At 39.0% G+C, this 23,896-nt stretch overlaps 1 protein-coding gene across 2 annotated transcripts in view; it reads left to right on the forward strand.

Moving 5' to 3' along the window:
• pde4dip (phosphodiesterase 4D interacting protein) overlaps positions 1-23,896 on the forward strand; it is a 98,636-nt gene that overhangs the window by 34,483 nt on the left and 40,257 nt on the right. For both annotated transcript variants that reach the window (XM_063891381.1, XM_063891380.1), the window contains exons 4-9: positions 13,723-13,833; positions 16,317-16,393; positions 20,178-20,301; positions 20,543-20,709; positions 21,065-21,176; positions 22,188-22,223. In XM_063891381.1, the coding sequence (XP_063747451.1) occupies positions 13,723-13,833; positions 16,317-16,393; positions 20,178-20,301; positions 20,543-20,709; positions 21,065-21,176; positions 22,188-22,223 (627 nt within the window). The remainder of the gene's footprint in view (positions 1-13,722; positions 13,834-16,316; positions 16,394-20,177; positions 20,302-20,542; positions 20,710-21,064; positions 21,177-22,187; positions 22,224-23,896) is intronic.

The following is a 23,896-nucleotide window of genomic DNA, read 5'->3' on the forward strand; positions in this document are numbered from 1 at the left end:
GAAAAGCATTTTGCTCACTTCTCAGTGGAAATGTGACTAAGTTAGCATTATTATAAAGTTATTTCCAGTGTCTAGGGTTTCAGATGTGGGAGTCCTGTTAATTGTTCGACTTAAACAATGTGACATGACTGACAGTTGGAGCTCTTACATGAAACTTTCCAGACCACACGCCCATGGAGAAATACATTTTTCACTTCTGGGCGGAGATACAGGTCCCTCAGGGGTAAAATGGGCAAAAGGTTTACAATGTTCCCATATTCCAAATGAAATAAATGCACTTCATTTCCATTGACCTTGACAGCACTGCTCAACAGCACTTTATTATGGCTACCGTTCCAACAGTTTCATACTTGTGAACAGATACATACATCTTTTCTCGTTGAGTGGTTTGCTGTAACTGTGCGATATAGTCCCATGTCTTCTTGTACATTGTATTTTCGCCCTATACTTTCCCCTCTATATATTCTACTAAACAACATTTTATCTGCAAGAACAGATAAGATACAAACATAACTGGTTAAATCATCGGGAAAAATTTGACCAACTAGTCATAAAAACCGAAGACTTCCAAAACGTATTTAAGTAAGAAATAAACAGAGCTCAAAATATGTTGGCTGAGGCAAAACTATTGGATAATTAGATAGATAGAGAAACACATTGACATACACAGCTCCTTTCTGATCTGGATGAGTTTTGAGTGTTTTCAGAAACTATGGTTACATTTTACATTTTTGTTCCTTTATGCAACAACAAGCTATATTACTGGTGCCTACAACAGTGGTACCTGAGGCTCGTTGGAATCCACCAAACCTAACTTTATTCTCAGAAATGATGTTAGAATTATCCAGCAGAAGTGAAGTTTCTCTCTGTGGGTTTGTAAGCATCCTGTAAATGTTGTGTGGGGTGAACCATGTTTCTGCTTCTGATAGATGTCTTGGCTTCACTTGTTGAGTAGAACCAAGCAGTGTCTCAAATGATGACATAATCTTTTGAACTATATGAAGTGATTCAGACTTAATGGGATGTTATTGATCCAGACTAGGGCAAAAGAGACAGAATATCTTGGGTGGTCTTTTTTTTCTGTGGCTGATATTTCTGTGATTGACACAGATGTGTTTGTGTGTGTGTGTGTGTGTGTGTGTGTGTGTGTGTGTGTGTGTGTGTGTGTGTGTGTGTGTGTGTGTGTGTGTGTGTGTGTGTGTGTGTGTGTGTGTGTGTGTGTGTGTGTGTGTGTGTGTGTGTGTGTGTGTGTGTGTTCTGGGAGTTTAAGTGTTAAAATTGTCTGGCATATAGTGAACCATGTCCACATGACAGATTTCCTGGGTAGAAAATCCATTCTTGTTACTCTATCTGTACATTGCTGTTGTGCCGTCATTATGCCGTCAAATATGATACCCAGTTACGACACGTTGTGTTACACATCAAATTGAGAACCAATTACAACAAATATTCAGCTGTTGTGTCAATGATAAGTGAAGGGAATCCAACCAGAACCATTAGTACAGTAAAAAACTGACATGTCCCCATACTTTTGGTGATGTAGTAAATTCCTTCTCTTTCTCTTTTCACTTTATTCACTCTCCTCAAACCCCTAATGCTTAATTCTCCACTGACTGCTTTCCTGTCCTTCACTTGACTGACACTAAGAATCACATAGAGGATAAGGGGGAGGGATAAATAGAGAGAGGAGGGGATAACTCAATTGTATTTAAAATAAATATGACATAAAGTCACCCTCTCTGTTCTGCAGGGAATGTGTGGATCCTCATCAGCTTAAGATCCTGAAACATACAGATGAAATAAGACTACATACTCATCATACTGGATTTTTCTTTTTGCTTATGTGCTGATGGGGTTTCATAATGCACAAACACATGTGTACTTACAAAAAGATGTTGTAGAGGATGATGCTGGGTTTTTTTGTTGCCATTTGCAGATTGTCAATTACATTTGGAGTCAAATATGTTCTATAAATATATTGTATTGTCTGACCAGAAGATAAATAGATTTAATTGACAAAATCTGAGATGATTTGTTTTTCATGCTTTTTTTCTCTCCAACCTTTGGATTTATACACACAGCAACCCCCAGTAAAGTGCTCACATGTCCAACCCTAACCCTACTCTCTACCCTCATTCCCCTCTTGAGCACAATCTGCTTTTATCGTGATATTTCAGCCCATCAGTCCCTGAATGAAGTCATTTCCTGTCTCGCTGACTTAAAGCACTCACACCTCTGAATTAAGAAGAGATGGAGGAGTGACAGAGGGAGGGAGGGAGGGAGGGAGGGAGGGAGGGAGGGAGGGAGGGAGAGCTGTAAAACAGTGTAAGGTGTCACATCTGCATCCAGAAAAAGCTGTTTGTTGGCTCAGATTTTCCTGCCTCTCCCCTTGGTTCTTAGAATTCTCAGTGAATACACACATAGGGGTGAGATATCAGCATGCATACAGGCACAGGTACATTTATACATTGCACAAATATGCACAAGTCGAAACACAATATCCCTGGGGTTCAAACTGAAAATCCCTTCATTCTAAAATCTCAGACATTGACTCTCCACTGTTGCAGGTTTCCTCTTTGGCAGCCTTTAGCAGCAGCTGTGTTTTAGCCCCAGGAGCAGCCCGGTCCTGCTCCCCACTCTCCTCCCTCCCCTCTCTGGGAGTATCACGCTGCATCATCAACCCCAACCCCAAGCTCTGGGCTAGGGGCCATCGGTCACAGCCTGCGCTCACATCCTGGGTCAGGTATCTCAGACAGCCCGGGTCATGAGGAGAAGTGGTGCCGCTGGAACATCTGATCCTGTTCCACTGAGCGCGCTCCCGCAGACTTGGAGTCAGTTCCAGTATCTTAAAGTCACCCGTCCAGTAAAATTGGACCTGTCCAGCTTGGGTTCCACCTGGCAGGGAGTGATCTTTGTTTATGTGGAAGGACTCTGCGTGATATAAAACACAGTCTTTGTAGCGATGGATGGGCCCTGTTGTTGATTAGCCCCAGAAGGCCTTTCAGGCAGGCAGCAGGGATAAATGATCCACTCTGCCCTGAATCAGATACTGTATTTATGACTCCGTGCTACCCACAAAATACATGACATCAGATGAGGTTTGAACAAAAATAGGCTTTTAAGTCCACACACACACTGTTGTAGCTGTAGCCTTTTAGCCTGTGTGACTGTTTGGTCAAGAATAGAAAAATGGTGGTTTCAACTTCAGGGACAAACTAGTAGGCCAAACCAAGCCCTCATCATATTTATTTTCTATGATTCTTGATTTTAGAGATGCATTTTTTATTGAAGGTCAGTTTCTGAGAAGCAGCTGATTTGTGTCCATAGTTTTGAAAGTTGTACAGTAGATGGGAGAGGAACTGATTCTAAGGCTTCTTTGAATCTGCTCTGATCTTTTGTCACTTTTCTATAATCCAAATATATTAAAACATCACACTGAGAATCTCTGAGACTACTCAGTAAGTCGACACTTTGCACCTATTGGAAATACAGCCAAGCCAAAGTTGTATTGGCCTGACGGAGACTGGCTTGTACCTGAATCCACATCAGTTTGGACCAAAATGACTTTACTAAGACATGTAAGTCATCTCTATTGATTTGTTGGGGGAAAATGTTCCCCATAAACCATTAAGTGTTTATAAGAATTGGACATTGTAAACTTAACGTCAATCCTAGTTTTGTCGTTTTTGGTTTTTAAGACACAAGCCTTTTTTTGGCCAGTGTTATTCCTTTTGTTCTACCCGCATTGAAAGAAGACATAAAAGTCAAACAATACCTGATGATTTTGACCAAGTTGCATGGTGTCACCAAACAAACAGTATCTACAGTACGGTAGCAAAGCCTATAACCAAATTCTGATGGTGTGTGGGATATATGGGACATTGAGTATCTATCAGAGGTAGAAAAGTGAAGGAGGATGTTGTGATGTGGAGGAGCACTGATGTTTTGGTGGCAGGGGAGGAGTGCAAGGGTCTTGGAATGGCATACACAGTATTGGGTAAGAGAGGAAATGCGACCAGAACAATGATGGAATTGAACAGCAATGTGTAAACCATTTCCCTATATGGGATCAAAAAGATACAACTAATCTAATAAAAACAGCAAAAATAATAACTAAGGACGAATAATGATGTTTCAATAAGGACAATATGTGTTTTTTTTAGGGCATGGACTTGCTCCATAACCTCAGTTAGTGTAATTTAATTTGTTGTGCAGGAGAAGTATTCCGATTCAAAGCAGAAACGTCCTCCTCAGGTCATGTCCTGACAAAAGACTAGGCTGAGCACCGAACAATGACTTGTACCCTCAAACCTTTCTGTAATTATTTTCTGCTACAGATCCATTTAGACCAAAAACAGGGTGTGCTTGTTATTTATGTCTGCTACTTCCTCCAAAACAGCCTTTTAATGTGATTCCATTCAGAGCCCAATGCAAGCAGAGATGATTTGCCGACAGGCTTTAGTTTCATATAAATGAACAGTGCTTTTTGATCCCTTGTTGTAAAGTGGATTTGGCTCGGGCCCTCGTTTGTCCCCGCTGTGGAGAAGAGGTGAATAATCCACCCTCCAGCTAAGGCCCCGCTCCGGAGCCACAGTCTGCATCTGAACGTCTGGAGTCAGTGTGTTTCCGTGTGCTGTTAAAGACATTCAGATTCTGTTTTGCTTCATGCCTCTTGTTCTCTTGGCATCATTAAAACAAAACAATGGCGCTCAGAGTAAATACCCATGGAAACGCGGAGAGGGCTGGAGCTAAACACAGAGACCGGCCAGGGTTTTTTCAACCGTGTGACCGGCTCTTTCCCCCTGAACCGCCGCCGCAGGCTCCGTGCAACACACTCGCCTTGACCTCATCTCGATGTGCAACACTTAGTTGAATCATCGATGGCATGAACACTATGATTTAGCACAGCATCAAACACATCTTAAAGGGTTTAAAAACAAGTGTAACATGCATAAATGGACATTAACTTAAAGGTGATGTATGTGTTCATTTTTACGGCCAATACTTTGAAGGTTTCTAAATCCTTATAGGCTTTAAAGTTCCAAAAAACTCATAATTTTTCTCGTACGGGCTGTCTTAATACAAATGTTTTTGTCTCTTTAAGTCCTGCTGGAAACCCAGTTTGTTTGAAAAATATGGCGCCCCTTTGTAGTTCTCAAGTATATACTAATGAACCTTCATATGACATTGCAAGAGGAGCCAAATCTGAATTGCTTAATAAATACCAGGTTCATTTTTTAGCGATGCAGCCGTTAAAAACTTGACTGTGTTGTCTAAGTTTTGGGTTTAGCGAGCCCTCCCGATAAAGTGAGTTTTTCTTGATATGTCCCATTTAACATGTAGATTTGTCATAGGCTCAAAGATAACACGACACACAGTCAGGGGTATTTTATCCTATATGTTGTCCTTTTTTTTGCACCACATTTAATTTGGCAGAGGGGCTGGAAAAGCCACGGGATAGCCTTCATCTATTGGGGCAGTTCCATCAGGCTGGCACTGAGCTAAATACTTCCCACTGATAGACCCTCCACTGCCACCTCCTTCACACCACACCATCCCTCACTCACATACAGCTGCTGCGAACACATCTGGGAATGATTTTGATCAAAACCAAAGAGCGAGGGGAAAGTCAGAGGAGGCAGATAAAGTCTATGTTCAGATATCTGAAATTTATGAGTACAAATTAGAAGTGAGACTTCTTATTAACTCTGAATTTGTTTGTTGTCTTGTGGTTTGAACAAAAGGACGACCAGCACATTGTAGATTTTGCAGTTTGTGAGCTTAAAGTATGTGATCCACAGATGATTTTCGACTCAGGTTCGTTGAGGTCATAAAAAGAGGTTTTGATTGTTGAATAAGACTTTCAATCTAAATCCCCATTGTATATCCATTGTACCACGTTTCCAAAAAGTGAGGAGTAACGTTATATTGCCATATATTTATGTATGCAAAGTAATGGAGTAACATCCTATTTCTCATGTGGTTGTTTTATCTGGAACTTAATCCCAAACTGACATTCAATATGTATCATACCCCTATAATTTAATATATCATTATATACAGTACGTATGTCATATTTCAATTCAATTCAAAGATGCACGGGCCTTATAGTCATATGCAGAGGAGCTACAGTGTACATATGGCAATGGAAAACTTAAGTGTCAGGATCTTCCAACAATGCAACATGAATATATATAGAACTATAAAACAAATAAAACCAATAAACATAGTGAAAGAAGTAACATAATAGAAATAAAATAGTTCAAGTGCAAGTACTGCAAGTTGTCAAAGTAAATACAAATAAAATGTATATTTAATGTAATATATACAAGAACAGAATGTAACATTGCATTTTGTGCAATACAATTAAATTAATACTGTTTTTTACAGTGATAACTTTTGAGAAGATAAATTGCAAGATGCAAACAGATGAATCCATATCAGATAACCCATTTTTTCAGAAACAAAACTATAATAATTCTAAAGACTTCTTAAACCATTGCTGCTGTATTGTTTACCTCTCCTTATTAGCTTAAAAACATCTGCAGTGGTAGCCGTTATCCCCAAATGTGTCTTAATACACAGCGACAGTATATCACAAATGTTAGCTGTTCATTGCAACCGTGCCTATTGGTACCAGTTACAGATTTTAACTGTCCTTGAAAATTGAAGGCATATTCATTTAGTATTCAGCATTTATGGAGCCATTTTTACCACAGGGGGTACATGTTTGTTATTTAAACATGTGTTTTGGTTTAGTATTTATCAAAGCAGATTTTCTCTTGCATTGAAAAGTCCTATATTGTAGAAATAGAAATGTGGAGTCATTGGCTGAGCATACTCACCAATGAAGTTGAAGTTAAAAATGAAATGCATTGTGTTATATTCTGCCATACACAGTTGTATTATTTTGTTCAAATCGCTGTAACTTTAAGCTTATTCAACACTCTTTAGTTGGTTCTTCTGCCCAGAGTCCAGACTGATGTTATCCAGTAGTGCATTACATCACTCAGCCGCCTTTGCTTTGGAAACAGCCAGTCTTTAAATGTTCAGCTTGATACATTTTCCTTATAAATAAATCCTGAATTCTGAACTGTGTTTTCTTTGAACAGGAGCCCAACTGTTTTGTCTGTCATTATAAGGCTTGTGGTGTGAGGAAAACTGATTATTCCCTGGAAAATAAAATCAAAATAAATATATTCCCATCTTGGAAAAATACATTGGGTTATTTTACACTCTTGTTAAAAGTTGCTCGATGTATTTGGTTTTTGTTAACAGTGTGAGAACAGTAGCCAGGGCCCTTTATAAATCTATTTTAAGGGTGAAGTGTAACATGACCTAATGCAGGCTTTGGCATTCAATGTGTTTTTATTATGAACATTTGCAATGAATTATTATTATTTGGATTCAGTGTGTGTGGTCAGATTTAATGTGGCTCACAGACTGTGCAATTCTAATAACAGCAGTGTGACCTCTGAAGGCTAAAGCTCCCTTGGTGATTTAATGCTGTTTCAAATCATCACATGCTATTTAAATGTTTTGAATATGGAAGATACTGGCCGTGCATTGGCAGTTTTGTAAATGGTGAAAACACACACGTTTTCTTTTCTGAATCTTGTATGAATTATCAAAGTGTTTGACTTAAAAGCCTCACTTTGTACCAACCATATCACTCATATGTCTTCTTATAGTCACTCGTCTGAGACACATGCTAATACAAGGTGTTAAAAACGCCCATAGTATTTGTGCAAATTGTGATTATTCACCAGTCAGTCAATGACCAAACCGTTAAGATGTTAGCAGAAGCTTTATTTTCTACCCGATTCCTCTCCATTTTCTATCATCTGTGTACATGATTGATCTGGAAGCTTTGGAATAAAAGTTGATCGTTTGCTTGCTTTAGCCTTTGAAGCATCCTCGTCTTGTGTCTTTGCATTGATTGTTTTTAAAATATTTTTCGGGCCACCATCGCCTCTATTGAAGAGACACAGTTAAAAGGGGGACAGAAGGAAGAGAGGCCGGATTCAAACCCCGCTCCTCCGCTTAGGGACCAAGCCTCATTAAAGAGGACGCCGGCTCTACCAAGTCTAAAATGTGTATTTGTAAAATATATTCTCAACCTCAATCTCAATCTTTGGACATTTGTTGGGCACCTGGACCTAGACTGAAACCCTAGAATGTCATTAAGATGAGAATAGTGATCGAATGGTGTTTTATATATTTTTTTATTAATTTTTGATAGATTTTACTCATTAATAACTTCCTGTACAGGCACAATGACACCAGCACACAAGCCTTAAACAACAAATTTTCGTGTTTACCATTTTTCTGATGTGTCGGACAAACAGTTTCCAGTCTTTATGCTAGGCTACTTTACTTTAAGTCGGAGTGTAATTAAAAATCATATTGCATTGAGGAGATTGACTTAAACTAACTATTGAGACCATAAACTTGTAGGAAAAGGTACATTCTTCATAGACTTCTAGACTTTTTACGGGCTGTCTGAATATTTCTATTCTTTTATTTATTTCACTATTTGTATTTGTTTTATGTTATGTTGCATTGTTGGAGGAGCCTGGGGGCTTAAGATTTCCATTGCCATATCTACACTGTAGCTCCTGTGCATATAACAATAAAGCCTTTGAATCTTTGAATTAAATTAAAATATCACATATATAATGATATATTAAATTATAGGGGTATAATACATATGGAATGTCAGTTTGGGATTCAGTTCCAGATAAATCAACCACATGAAAAATAAGATGTCATACTCCATTACTTTGCATACATAAATATATGGCAATAAAACAATACTTCTCACTTTATGGCAACATTGTACAATGGTTTGAGTGGGGCTTAAAGAGACAGCCACTACAATAGAGCATTTAAGGCACAGGGTGATTACAGGTAAAAAAACTCAAGTCTGTTCTGACTGGTTTGTAAAAAAAATATGGCGCCCCTTTGTATATTCTAATGAGACTTCATGTCACAAAGTAAGGCTTAATCGCAATGGCTTTTCACATCCTCCTGTTAGCTTTTTAGCAATGCGGCCTGTGCAACTTGAATGTGATGTGTTTTCAACAGTTTGTGGGTTTATAAGTACGAAATGAGTGCATAAAGACCATAAAATTGTTATGAAAATGTTTACTGAGGTAGTAAATCAAGTGAGGATAAGGGTAATTTTCTCATAGACTTCTGGACTTTTTCTGCAATAGGTGGAGCCGCCCCTTTCTGGCCATTAGAAGGAATGTGGGTTCAAGAATGATAGGCATTGCCTTGACTATTAAGACCCTGAGGCTTTCTTTTGCCACAGCTCCGTACATTACATACAGACATACATATGATCAACTTCTTTTATTCAGGTGATCTATAAATTAAAATGATCTGACCTGACGTTAACAGGAACTATGCTGCATTGTCGACTCATTGTACAGGTTTTCTTTTCTACTGTGTCTCCCTTCTTTCTGTCCAGGATTTTAAATTAGCTCCTGGGGATATTTTTAGTGGCTCTCTTGATGATTTAATTAGGTTTACAAATTATAATTTTTTAACCGCCTTGTCTCCCATGGACCGTGGCAGCACAATAAACACAATCAAACATTCCCCCTGCAGAACTGCATTAGGGGTTTGGCACTGCCGGAGAGCGGGGCTGGAAAATGTCGAGCTAGCTGGCATCAAGGAGCTCCTGTTACCGGTAAAAGAGGAAAACTCCCAGCGCTCTGCCAATCCAAAGCGCACACACAGTCACACACTCACATGCAAACTCCCAATTACACTCGTATTCCTGTAGAGATGGTTTTTAAACCTCTCCTGACGCAAAGATGAAGCAGAGGGTCGGGGTTAGCTAACTGTCATGGCAACAAAACAGCCTTCAAATGGTCAGGAATGGGAAAGGGACAATGGGAATAAAATGTACTCAGATATTTTCAGTGTTGATCTTTTCTGATTCTAATAAATGGCTCTTTGTTTATTCCCAAATAATAAGGCTTGGTGGGGTAGAAGTTAGAGCATCGTGAGTCTGGGAAATGTTCTAATGCTTCTCCTTTTGGTCCTTCTCTCATATTGGATTATGCTCTGATGCTGGAAAATCCAGCAGAATTAAAATGATTTCACTTCACGGGAACGTTGTGTTATAATAAATTGTCGCTCAGTGCTTGACCTCTGAATGAGCTGCCGCAGTCGGCGTCTCTTCTCCAACTGTTGTTTACTCCAGGTTTTCAGTTTTTAGTGCAGGTGATGCGCTTAAGTCCTACTCCTTTGATGGTTTTGGCAATAAATAAGTCTTGGGCATGTGTCCACTTTATTATTTGATCAGCTCTTACAACATGTATCCAGAGGGAGATGACAAACCCCACATCTCATATGGTTTGATTTTTGGATGAAGAATTATTGTGGTTTGATTTTTCTGTCGATTTGAGGTTGTTTGAAAGTGTTGTCATCGGCAATATATTTTTGGTTCAGTTTCTCCTCTTGATTATTGGCTATTGACAAATCTATTTGGACAATGTGTTTAGAAGTCAGCCAATCCTTCGTAAGGCCTCTTAGTACCCCATAAGTGTGTGTGGATGTTGATGTGCTCGCCGATTTGGACCAAAAGTCGCCTACGTTCTGTTGAAACACTCATAGTTCATTCCAGTTCATATTAAAGGTGTTGGATGGGTTTCTCATGACATAATTGTCCACTTAGACAACACTGTGTTTATACAATACACAAAATGCTACAGGAAAATGACAAACTACTCGTACAATATTAAAAATCATGTCTTTGTTTGTGCAATGCCGAGTCCTCCCGAGGTTTTCTCACAGATGCAATGAGAAAGTAAAACCTTCAATGGTGCAGTAACAAAAAGATAATTCACTTTGATGGACATTTTTTTGTATTTTCAGACATTAAATAATATTAAATAAATTGTGAACATTATTTATTTATTTGTAAATATGCCTCTGTTATCAATACATTTATTTGCATTATTAATAATAATGATTATTATTAATATGATTATAATGTTAATAAGAACAATAATAAACAACAACTATAATAATAATAATGTAAGATATGAAATGATTTGTTACATTTTAAAACATCAGTAGATCCCTTTTTTTAAATTAGCAAATTGTATGTCACTTTATTTTTTGATAATACACTATCTTTCTGCTTTTCTATTTTTTGCAACGTTGTTTTTGTGTTCCATAAACATTTGAAATGCAGGAATATTTGAAACTGGTGTCTCGAAGCTGATGCAAGATGTTACATTTTGATGTTTTTGTGTGACAATTATTCACTTAGTGAAAATGTTACACCAAAATCCAAAGGGAATCCCTCTGTTTCTGCTCCGTTTTAACTGTTAAAGAAAGCTGTCAGTATAGCAGTTTTTATAAGATCCAAACTCACATTTTACACACTCTTGTTTCCACTTCCTCCTGAACTAAATTAAATGTGAGGAGAATGACAGCTATCCTTGCTTTATTGACGGATGTGGCTCCTACAAGAAACAGATGTTTGGTAGTTTACACCCAACCTGTAGTCATAATTTTGTGGTATATATCAGTGTTTTTAAAAGCACCACAAACATATTAGTGTGAAATATAACTGACAGGGGGAACGCTGATATTAAGGGCTTAATCCAGTCTGTAGATGTGTGTGTCCTTGCAGTATGTGTCAAACTATTTCCCATTCAAGCTGCTGTATCTGCATATATTTTTTCAGTATGTGCAGAATGTGAATACAGCATGTGTTCCTGCATTTTGCCATATGCTGGTGGTGTAGCTGTAATCTGCCGTCAGTCAGTCTGTTCTGTGTGCCAGCGCGCTGGACGTTCCTGCATGTGTGATCAGCGTCTCACCGCTTCAGCATTCCTCAGTGACAGCCGCAGGGCCAAGGCTTCTGTAAATAGCCTCTGGATCGCTGCTGCTTCTCTTGGAAATCTGAAGGTGTTGAGACTCTGAGCTCAGGAAGAGCGGTAGTGCCTCCCTGTGGTCAGAAACTCATGCGTTGTGCACAAACAAGGATCATACCTGGGAGTTAAGAGCAGTGTTAGTAATGAATAACTGACTTTAGAATGAGGTTGAAAAGAGAGCAGACTTTTTTTTTACTGAATGCAAAGTGAAGGAACCATTTGTTAATGTCATTATAAGCATAGTTTTGCTCATTTAATGTCTAAATATGTTGACATTTCAAATCTGTATATTGGATGTTTTCTTTTCTCTACTCTGGAAAATAGCAAAAAGGACCAAACTCTCAAAACTGAGCAGTTTAGCATGTAGTGTCTTGCTTAAACCCAGGCATTTAGTCATCCTTGACCTGCAAATCCCCAAATTAAATTCTAAGTCATAATAGAAAAGAGTCTCCCAATGCAGAGACAATGTTGTGGTTGTTTTTATTCTGAACTCTTTACGAGTAATCCTTCCCATCTTTTCTTGATCATTTTCCATCAAGGCCAAAGATGGTTAAAATGTGAGAACCTTTTGGATTCATTCTCCCTTGCAGTCTCTAGTTCTCCATCCCTGGGTGTCTTCTAACTCTGTATTAGTGGAACCTCCAGCAGCTGTCTGTTACCCTAAGCCTATTGAAGCTTCTCTTCACACAGTAAAAGGAAATCTGATCTTATCATATTATTAGACCTCATATACCAGTCACCATACATTGGTCACCTCTCTGGGTACTGTGGTATCTGTTGATAGAACTGTCTGGTTTTTCATTGATTGTCTTTCTTTTGTATGTTGGAAGATCTTTAACAAAACTCAAGTGTTAACTCTGCTTTTTAATGGGTCATTTAAACGCTAGTGTTCTGACATATCATCGATTACACTGCATTTTGCTAGCTAACTATTTTCCATTGGTGGACAATGTACAACTAATGCCTCGGGTACAACAGCAGTTTAAATAAATACAAATACAAGTAAGTCCTCCTCAATAAACAACAATAGAGATCTCAAGCATTGACTTTAAAAAACTATTTCAACAATCAACTGTTGTTTTATCTTTCACTGCTCTGTGTTTAAGCTTTGGTAAAGTTCAGGCAACCAAAACTGTTTGGTCATAATGTCAGGGAAAATCATGATCATGGTTAAAAGAAGCCAAAGTCCCCTGTAGGAAAAAGGAAACCATGCAAACAGATGTGTGTTCAGCTCACAGCCATTCACTGGGTTCTATAGTAGAATAACATCATGCAAGACAAATGTTAATACAAATGTTATTAGATGTTAATAAATGTGGTTAAACAAATAACCATTTATTAGATAGTTGCGATTTGTCCTTATTAAAGGTCAAATAAATAAAAAAATGTGCACCAATCAAATCTCCCAAGCATTCACAGGTCTGAATGTTAAGAGTTTTCTACAGCAGCTAAGCACTTGTGATATCAACACACACTCTCCTGCCTCAGATTCTTGGCATGACTTCCCAGCGGTAAAAAAGGAAACATTGCCCCCCCCCTTCCACCTCCCATAATCCTCTCCTGCCTACCATCCCCAAACTGAGAGTGAGCTCAGGTCCACTTTATGTTTCTTGTTCCTGCCTGTTCATTTGAGACAGCGGGACAGAGCAAATCTTGTATCATCACTAGGATAATTTGATTCTCTAGACAGTGCTGCTACTCTTCAGCCCTGTCTTTCCACATATTATGCGGTAATAAATGGGGGGCTGCGATGCCCCCTGCTGAAGAGCCACCTGTCATCATGAATAACTCTGGTTTCCGTGGTTGTCGCACTATCTCGCAGCACCTGAACGACCTGAAGAAGGAGAACTTCAGCCTGAAGCTGCGGATCTACTTCCTGGAGGAGAAGATCCAGCAGAAGTTTGAGGAGAGCGGCGAGGATGTGCACAAGAGAGTGAGTGAGACATTAAAACTCTGTGAACTGCATGTAAAGTATCAAAAACCTCTGTCTTCATGCACTTAATGCTGTAGTTATCTGCAGTGCAGGGAGCCTTGTTGTTTCCAGAGCTGCAGTTTTCTGTTTGACGTTATTAGAACTGACAAGAGGTCTCAGGCTGCCCTTCATTCACACTGTCAGTCATAAGTTTCTGTGAGGCTGATTCAGAGAGACTGCACTCTGTCTCTGTGCTGTCGGAGCAAAGCAACTGGTATGCTACTTAAAGCTAGACTAGGCAGATTATTGATGGAAAAAGTTCTATATTACCCTTTCAACATATTGAACTTTAAGTGGTCACAAACTGGATTTCTGCACCTCCTCATGGCTTTGTTTTCAAGCTTGAGAAAAATGTGATCATAATGGGAGACTTTGGCCAATCACAGGTTATTTCAAAAAGAGGGTGTTCCTATTGGCTGTCTAATTGCGTTTGCATCTCCCAACAGTGAAAATCTGATTCAACGATGAAATATCCTGCACAAAAAGTTTGAGTTCAGGACATGACAACAGTAATGTAAAGCAAACAAATAGAGGAAGACAGACTAATTCAAAAGAAGAAAGAAAATGCTACTATCGCTTAGCCTTTTGCTAACCATAGCCATATAGGCTTAGCCACAGCCATGACGACTAGAGTTAGCAGCAGCCTAAACTAGTAGCAGCATTTTCTATCCATCTTCACAACACTTTTGATAATATGGTAGTTCATTAAGGTCTGGATTCTAAATATGTTATCTCAAAAGGCTTGTCCATAGGCCTGTTCTTGTCTAGAGAGAGGGGCTTAAGTCAGAGAGGTGAGAGAAACATGTCTACAACTTCAATTATGCTGATGTTGGAAATTTGGAAGTGTGTTCAATAACGCCAAAAATGAAATGCCTTTCCCATCTATAAGGTCTCACAGCCACTATAAGGCATCCAAAAAATGTGAACTGTTGCATTTGAGAAGAACCTTTAACATTAGCTGTGTATATTTTAGCCGGTAGAGGAACTTGCTTCGGTGGGCTGAGGAGAGACCAAACACTGTCAGAGGGCTCTGTCGACCGCTGAGATAAATGTATAGTCCTACAATCCACAGAGACCCAAGCTGTGGCAAAACGTATTCAAATAGGTATGATATCACAGGCTACTGGTACATCACCTGTTAACATTTATGTAATAAGGTTTATTTACGAGAACATGTCTTCAGCTAACTGGGTGTTAGTTGTGAAAATCTGTTTCATCTAAGATCAATTCTGATATGTAAAACCTCTTCTGTTCTGTAAGGAGTTATGTATTAAATGTGTTTCCAGTCTGATGTCAACATGAGCTGCCCTTTACCCAGAAGAGCCTGTTTACTGTAAATGACAGCTCAACAGTATTTTCTTGCAAAAGGAAACATGAGAACATTGTAATCCATGATAGAAAACAGTTGAAACTCATCAACGTTTTCTTTTAATCTGGGTTCTCTCCGTGGGAATTTGTTTTGCTGTTTTTGGACAGATGAAAGGCACAAACAGGAGTGCATTTAAAGAGACCTGCATGTCTGCTGAGGGAATGGTTGTTTGAACTGTGGCCTGCAGTAACTGTTTGACCTGTTTTCTGTCGGCCACTATAGACGCTATGACCCACATTGTGTAGAACCCTCAGGCCTGCTGTTTTCATGAATGCGTGCACATTGTGCATGAACTCCAGAGGAGTTTCATGTGTGCCCCTTGCATGTACAGTAAAGAACTACACTTGTGTCAGTGTGTCAGTAATTGGACCTGCTGCACACAGACATGAAGTCCACTGCAAGAGGACTGAACTCCAGATTGATGCAGAGATGAATAAATAACACTGCTGGCAGATACCTGCACGCGACGGCCAGTTCAGTCCAGTTTGTTGCTGCGTTCAGAGCCAAGAGTTAAAAGAGGATGTGTTGCTGGTTGCAGGCGGGAGGGAAGAGGAGTTGATATTACACGGGGGGCAGCAGAAGAGACAGACACAGCAGGTGCTGATATCCCTACCGGCTATTAATACACGTACAGAGCTCCCTCAAATACATCACGTGTAACTCGGGAAACTCGGTTTGTGTCTCTCTGCAGAAGCTCAGAGAAGAACTTCAAATGGGAAAAATCTGGCTTTCCTTCATGAGTATAAATTATATAACAGTGTACATATGTTTGTTGTGCAAGGCATAATATAGGAAAACTATTTTTTCCTATATTGTTACATCTTGGAGTTTATTTTTCTGCTAATTTATTCAATTATTAAGTCATTTATTCAAATAAATCAAACAAACCAAAACAACAATGACAATGAGATTTACTCCATACTGGCTCTGCAAACACAATTCTAAGGCCTGAAATCACAAATCGAATGTGCTTTAAAACACATTTAACTGATGCTACTGAGACAATGAATAAACAATGATAAACTCTTCTTATCGGCTAATTCTTATTGTTTTGTGTATTGATTCTCTTTTCTAGAACATCGAGTTGAAGGTTGAAGTGGAGAGTCTGAAAAAGGAACTTGAGGAGAAACAGCAGTTTCTGGACAAAGCTCTGTGAGTAGTTATGTTTCTGCCTCGATCACCATGTCGTGTCACCTCTCTTCACATTCTCAGTGACCATGACTGTGTTAGTTTGAGGACCCCCAGGCCCTGAACCTCAAAATGTCTCCAACAAATCACTCACTCTCAGTATATAACATCTCCAGGACAGTTAAAATCGCCTGTTCGTCACACAGATTTTGTGAAACGTCTTTAGGGAAACCTGAAAGTGAACTACGAAAACAGTCCTTTCATTGCTGGTCAGATTATTTCCCATGAGTCCATCAGTACATCAGAGCCCGGGCGCCCTCGGGACCCGGGTCCTCTCATCACACGCGAGCCTGCTGGCCCATATACTCACCTAGCTATCACAACACACACTAAACCCTGAGGAATGCCTTGTATGGACTCCGCAGTGAAATGCTTTTGAAGAGGATGAAGCGGCTCTGTGTTCTGGGGTGGAGGATGAAGAGGGGATGAGGGTGAGGAGGTGGAGAAGGGGGAGGGACCCAATGTGGATTTGTTTTGAAGGGGGAGACTGTATGGGAGTAGGGAGAGAAAGGGCAGAGGTGGTTTGTTTTGTTGCTGAGTCTGGAACTATTTGAGCAACAGCACCTGTCCTTTGGACAGCTGTCCGTCAGTTCCTTTAGTGCCTCTCCTCTGCAGACTCTAGTCAAACCGTGTCTTGATATCGAGTCTGCAAACTACCAAAAGTGTTAAATCACTGTGACTTTGAATGTTTGCGACCAATATTTTTCTTATACCTTTATTCCAACAGTATTTCAGTATGAGCAAGAGTTTGGTTAATGGGGCAGCTAAGAAAGATCCTATTCCAAATGAAATAATCAAGACAAGATACAAAGAAAAATAAATGTAATGGAACTTTAAAATCACTGAGGACAATATTTCAAGACCTTGATCTGAAATTTAACATATATTTTTTTAAATTAAGGATGAATAGTTAACAAAAAGAACTTTAGTGTTACCTTATTAAATCTTGGAACACTGTACCTCCGATTTGTTGGTAACGATTCATATTGGCTGTTCAGGACGTGGTTGGTGTAGGAGACATTGTTGTTGGCCAGCCACATTATGTTTTTATGGTAAATTGATGCTAACAGTGAACATGGAGATAGGACAGCTTGGTCAGGCATCACTTTTTGTGCACCGGGTAACTTTTTTACATTCTTTTTTAACCTGCAAAGTAGTTTTATAGACTTCAAAATGTGGATCAAGTTAGAAAAGTGATGTACCTTACATTGTTACCTGCTCACGCTTAAGAAAAGATCATTGTTTGTGTTAAAATATGTACAGTATGTTTGTTATGCAATGTAGAGTAGGTTATGTATGTAGGTATGTTTCAACATGACATCAGTTTTGTACATTCTTCATGGGACAACCTCCAAAAACATAAGCTACAGTCTGAAAATGATAAGCCTCGTTATGCCTGGTGCAATAGTTAGCGGGTTCAAATGCAGTCCTGTTTATTTGGTAGATGGCAGTTCCAATGTGATATGTTTACGACATTTACTATAAATTAAAACCAGGATATTGCTTTTGCATAAAGAGTTTGCGTTAGCCATTTTTCAATTATTAAAGCACTGCAATGAATTTGAGCTACCTTCTTTGTACAGTTTTGGATGCAGAATTGAGTTTAGTTTTTATTTTATCTAAAAATAACAGCACCTTTAAAGGAAGTGACCACAAATGTGATTAATCTACCTTTTCAGGTTCATGTAAATAAACCACTGATTTTTAGGTATATATGAATGTCACTCATCTTCCTGCCATCACACACAATGTACCTACTGTAGTACAAAGATTTCAAATATGAATATTCTTCCAAGGCCACTGGGCTGTCTATGCAGCACATTCCTTTTTTTATTGGAGATTGTGTGCCATTTGTTTACCATTTGTTCTTATAAAATCTTTAGATACTACGAGAGATCAGCATGTGGTACAGGGAAAAGAATAACTGTTGACTCTGATTGTAGAAAGCTATTGACATGTTGTTTTTCACATTTCAACCTTCTGTCCATTAGCAGTGTTTGATGATTTTCCTAGAAGGATGTAAGAAAAACACCATTAGCTCAGTTCCACAGTGTTACCATGCAGTTTGGGCAGTAATTAGTACAATCAGTCAATTTAGCACTTTGTCAAAATAATGAAAAGGAGCAGCAAATCTAGAGTTTGGATGGTGGAGTGGAGTGTAGAGCGGGGTCAGTTCTGAGGCCCTCCGTGCCCTGCTGTTTTATAAATAAACTTTGTGGCCACAGTTTATCATTAGAGCTATTAACAGAGGCCTGACTGATAGATGTGAGGAGGGAGAGCGGAGTGTGACCTTCTGGCTGTTGAAGTGTGCTGAGTGGTGGAGCAGTGACAGACTGGAGACATTTCCCTCTGGGATCCTTGTTTCTTTTATCCTGGAGACAAATGTCTTCTTGTTGTTAACCTCTACCGAGGAGAGTCTGTTTGTTGAGGTTTTTTAAAAACCTGCTTACAGTTTTCAATTAAATTTGGTGGAAAGTTAGGCAATGAGCCCGGAAACAAGTGATACTTTTTATGTTTGGATCCAGATCAAACGGCATCACTATGTGGTCTTTTATAATGCCAGGGTTTCCCAAATAAAACAGAAGAAAACAGCAAAGGTATTTCACAAGGCAACTGCAACATGAAAGGAGATGTGTTAGAATGTGAGTGGTTAACAATTTCCTTTCACTGTTTATTGTTCTTTTCCAATTGTTGTTTATCACATCTTTGTATTGAAAATAAGTATCCTTTTTTGTTTTGTTTATTCATGCTATTAATCTGCATTTGGTTTAATAAATCATAGGTTATATTGTTTACCATTTGTTGTGGAAATGGCTCTGCAGTGACAACCACACACATATACACCAGACGTTAATTCAGATGTTGCTATTTAAAAAATGTTTGCAACTCAAATTTAATATGGATATGTGACCAAAAAACATGTTTTTTGTGCTTTTGTGAAAGAGATTTTTAAATTAAATTTTTTAATTGAATTCAAATTCAGCATTTCAATTCCAATTGTTTGTGTCAATTCACTAATATCATAATTGGTAGTAACTGAGTGGTCAGTTTGACAAAACAAAGCCTATCTGTATTCAAACTGAATTTAGGTATATTTAGAAGCAATCACGGCCCCCTTAGCAGTTTGCATGAACCTCTGAGTAATTTTTCTGGTTTCATACATGTATTTTGTTTACAATCAGCAGAAATAGGACTCATTGGGGGGATTCACTGAATGTCAGCAAAATACTGAAAAACAAGCTCAACATTGATGCCAGTTATTTGTAATATTTAAATCACACGTTCAACTGTCTGATGCAGCATCTCTTCAAGAATAACATCCAATAAAAGACTTATTGCTTCTGATGACTCAAATGCATTTGTCTGTAACTGGCAAAGAAGTTTAGATTTAGTGGAGAGCAGACACAAATGTCATGCACTACAGTACTTTATGACCTTCAGAGTGTTTTGGGACTCCAGTTGATACTGACACCCTGATCTAATTGACCAGATATGAATAAATCATGAGCTTTTATTGCCAATGTGGCAAAAAGAAGCCAATGAAATAAACCCAACTGCTACTGAAGTCAGCTGTTTTTATTGTACACATTAAATATTTAGTGACAAAGTAGACGTCTACATTAAGTTCACACTATTAATACATTTACTTTAAGTCCTCATCATAATGCGTGAATGTTATATCTTTAAAGTTTTATTTTTACAGCTTCCCTCATAAAATATTTGTTCCTGTAACAACCCCATACTGTAGGTTGACAGCAGAGAGCCTTTCCAACCAGAATGAAGCAGAGCTGCAGCGTCGCCTGGAGGAGCGGCAGGAGGAGATCATCCACATGCAGGAAATCCTGGAGACCAAAGTTCAGCTGCTACAAGAGGTACACACACGCACACGCACACGCACACGCACACGCACACGCACACGCACACGCACACACACACACACACACACACACACACACACACACACACACACACACACACACACACACAGGATTCTTGTACAGTTGCACTGATGGTAAGATAGCACATAAATTGTAATAAATGGGAAACATCCATTAAATAAGAACCTTTGTCAGGTTTTCATAGATATGATTTTCCTCTCTGTGTCGCGTTTAGGAGGCCGAGCTGGCGCGAGGTGAGGCCGAGAGAATGGCCGAGCTGGCGGACTCTGAGGCTCAGCGCCGCTTGGCTGTAGAGAGAGAGCTGGTGGAGAGGATGGAGGAGGAGGAGGGGGGAGGCTCAGGTGGACAGCTCAGCCAGCAGGCCCTGGCTGACAAAGACAGGTGACTTTTACCTGCCATCAAATACATTCATGCAGTAGTTAGTCCTAGCTTTTCTTGTACTATATTCTCGCACAATAGACACAATTCTTGTTTGACACAGTTTATGGATGAATAAAAAACATGTTTATTTACTGTTTTATTTGTTTCTTTATTAATGTGTGTAAAATATAACTAATGTGTGTACGTGTGCATATACTGCCAGCACTGATATCGACTGACCTTAACAGAAACAGATTCATGGCTGGAACAAAGAGACAGAGCTCTGACCTACATACTGTAACAACCCCTGAGGTCAGATCTGTGAACTTGACTGCACCATTTTAACCCCCCCCCCCTCCCTCCCTCTCTCTCTCAGGCTTATAGAAGAGCTGAGACAGCAGAAACACTCGCTGAGTCTCCAGCTCGAGGAACTCCATGTCAAAATTCACCATCTCTCCTCTCCTGCCAAGAATAAAGAACGAGAAGTGGTATGTTTGCTCAGGAGTCACTAACTGAATGCGCATCGCATTTCATTTCATTATGTGAATACTTTTAGATTACTTCAAAATCAAACATTGAAAATATTGTACCTGACATGGAAGCAGAAACACAAATTGAGTTTATCTGTCTTTAAACATCTCAAAACATGTTGAATGTAAACTAAATGCATTTTGAATATTCCGCATTTGATGAGTCAATAATCGGTTAATATGAAATGTTTCATCATATAACAATTGCAACATTATAAAGACATAATCAAAAATGTATTTAAGTAATTCTTGACAATGTTACTATAATCTAAATGCAGTACATATAATCCCAACTACATGTAATTTGTTACTGTCCTTGGAAAAAAACTCATAAATAGATGCATAGTTACCTTAGCACTGTAACAATGAATTAGCTTGTATTTAATAAAAGTCTGAGCATCGCAATTAAGAATAAAGTCTAACATCTGGTTAAGACCTTGAATCAGGCTTTTAAGGTGACCCAACCAGGTGAGTTTGTTGTGGGCTAAATTTCAGGTTACCCTCATCCCTCCTCTCCTCCCTTCCATCTTTGTGTTTTGGCTCAAACCCCAGACAGGCTGACGGAGATATCAAAACTGTTTTTGTATCCACATGTGGGTCAGTGGAAATTTGGCAATGCAGATAAGCTACAAACCAACGTGAAGATAGAAACTTGTGCATATATGACTAATAATGACAAACAAAAGTACCCTAAACTTGGGATCACCATAAATCATTTATTTTATGTTTTAATAAGTACTTCACTTGGTACTTGATATGTCGGTGGTCCAGCCACACAACACATAAATAAATTCGAAGCCAGGTTGGGATTTGATCTGGATAACAGTGGGTGGGAGGTGATGACAGCTGTATTTTTAGCACAAAATATCAAATGTATTTGGTATTCCTGTTAGAGCTGTACAGTAGCTTGAAAATCAGATTTTAGATTGTGATTTTTTGTAACACAAGTTTTATTTTGTTCCCCGACAGACTCATGGAGAGAGTCGAGTCTGCGCACAGATGCAGGTAGGAAGAAAAACAGGTGTACACTGTTTATGAATAGGATGTGTTTGTAGTATGTGCAGCACACACTCACATTGTCACTGTGTATCTTATAATTGAGCTGTTTTTGCTGGAGCTGATTTACATCTAGACTTGCAAATGAGATGATGTTTTATGACTGTCAGGCTTCCAAGATAGTCTTTCTTAAAGAGATGTGGCTCCATCTAGTGGTGTCTGATCCACACTGTATGGATTAATGTTTCACAATGCTGTTTCGTTTAGTTATTTCAAGTTTGGGAGACCTTTCTTCCACATTTATTTTTAGAAATGTGCTTTTTTACTCCACTAAATTAACTTTGTATGTGATAGTTTTGCATGAAATCTATGAGATGAACTCGTAAAAAAACTAACCGTAGCTTAAACTCCCCAACAGTACACAAACTAACATTCATTTGAAACTCTTTCTGACACTTCATATATATTCCCTTTCTTCTTCCCTTCCTTATAATACTGTTGTTCCTGCTTGACCTATTTCTCTTCTCCTGCTCTTCCTCCTTTCTCTCCTTTCCTTCTTTAACTAACCGTAAAGCAGGACAATCCCTAAAACTGCACATAAATAGTTTTCAAGTATGATTTTAGTTCTTTATTTACTACCCAAACAAAAAACACTCTTTCTTTCTCTCTGTCCATGTACATTTGAATCATATTTGTGAATATCATTTTGGTGTTCATAGTGTTCCTGGCTGTAGGTTTTCTTTTTCTGTAATTGGTTAAGGGACATTTAATTCAGAATAAACTCCATTCTAGCATAAAACGTAAATATGAAATGTCTTTAAACTACATTTTGCAAAGAAATGGCATCAGAATCATAGTACAATGCACCTTTGGCCTTTATCATATCAGTTGAGAAGGTTATTTTTATACATGTTTTACCTTAAATTTAATTTGAGTTATCATAAGGGTTCTGGCTGCCCCTACATTTCCTTGCTTGCCGCTCTCTGTAATATCATGTCACTGCAGAGTCAGCTCTCACAGACAGAATCAGTCCTTCTAATTCATCCTCAGCCTCCTCACTGACGCCGGTTATAATTATAATCATCTCACTGTGTGCTGGCTGCTGCAAACAGGGACTAATATCTCTGGGAGCGGCTACAGCGTGCACAGAAGGAATCAGTTGTTTATTTGGTAGGGCAACAAGTCGTTGTTTCAGAGAGGAAAATCAGCAGAGACACCTCTTCTGCATAGGCGCTAATTCACCACTGTTACACTTTGGTGTTCCTGCCACTCTGAGAAAAATAAACATCAGAGTGCAGTCCGTCAGCGGTGTTTGGCACTCGTCTCTGATTAGGATGAATTGATTTTTGATTGCGTGCTTCATTCCAGCCAATCAGTGTTTTGGTGTGGTGTCTCCAGAGGCATTGCAGGGTGACAAATGTAGATAGAGTCTCGGCCAGAAGGTCCACACACACACACACACACACACACACACACACACACACACACACACACACACACACACACACACACACACACACACACACACACACACACACACATGATTCTTGTACTGTTGCACTGATGGTAAGATAAATATCCTGAAAGTGTCTGTTGAAAATTACATCAGCTTTCTCCTGCCGCTCCATTAAAGGGTCATGTGAATCACTGACACCAGTTCCAGCACCCTCACCCCTCCCTCC

The sequence above is a fragment of the Eleginops maclovinus genome, chromosome 9 (assembly GCF_036324505.1).
Source record: "Eleginops maclovinus isolate JMC-PN-2008 ecotype Puerto Natales chromosome 9, JC_Emac_rtc_rv5, whole genome shotgun sequence".
Classification (NCBI taxonomy): Eukaryota; Metazoa; Chordata; class Actinopteri; order Perciformes; family Eleginopidae; genus Eleginops; species Eleginops maclovinus.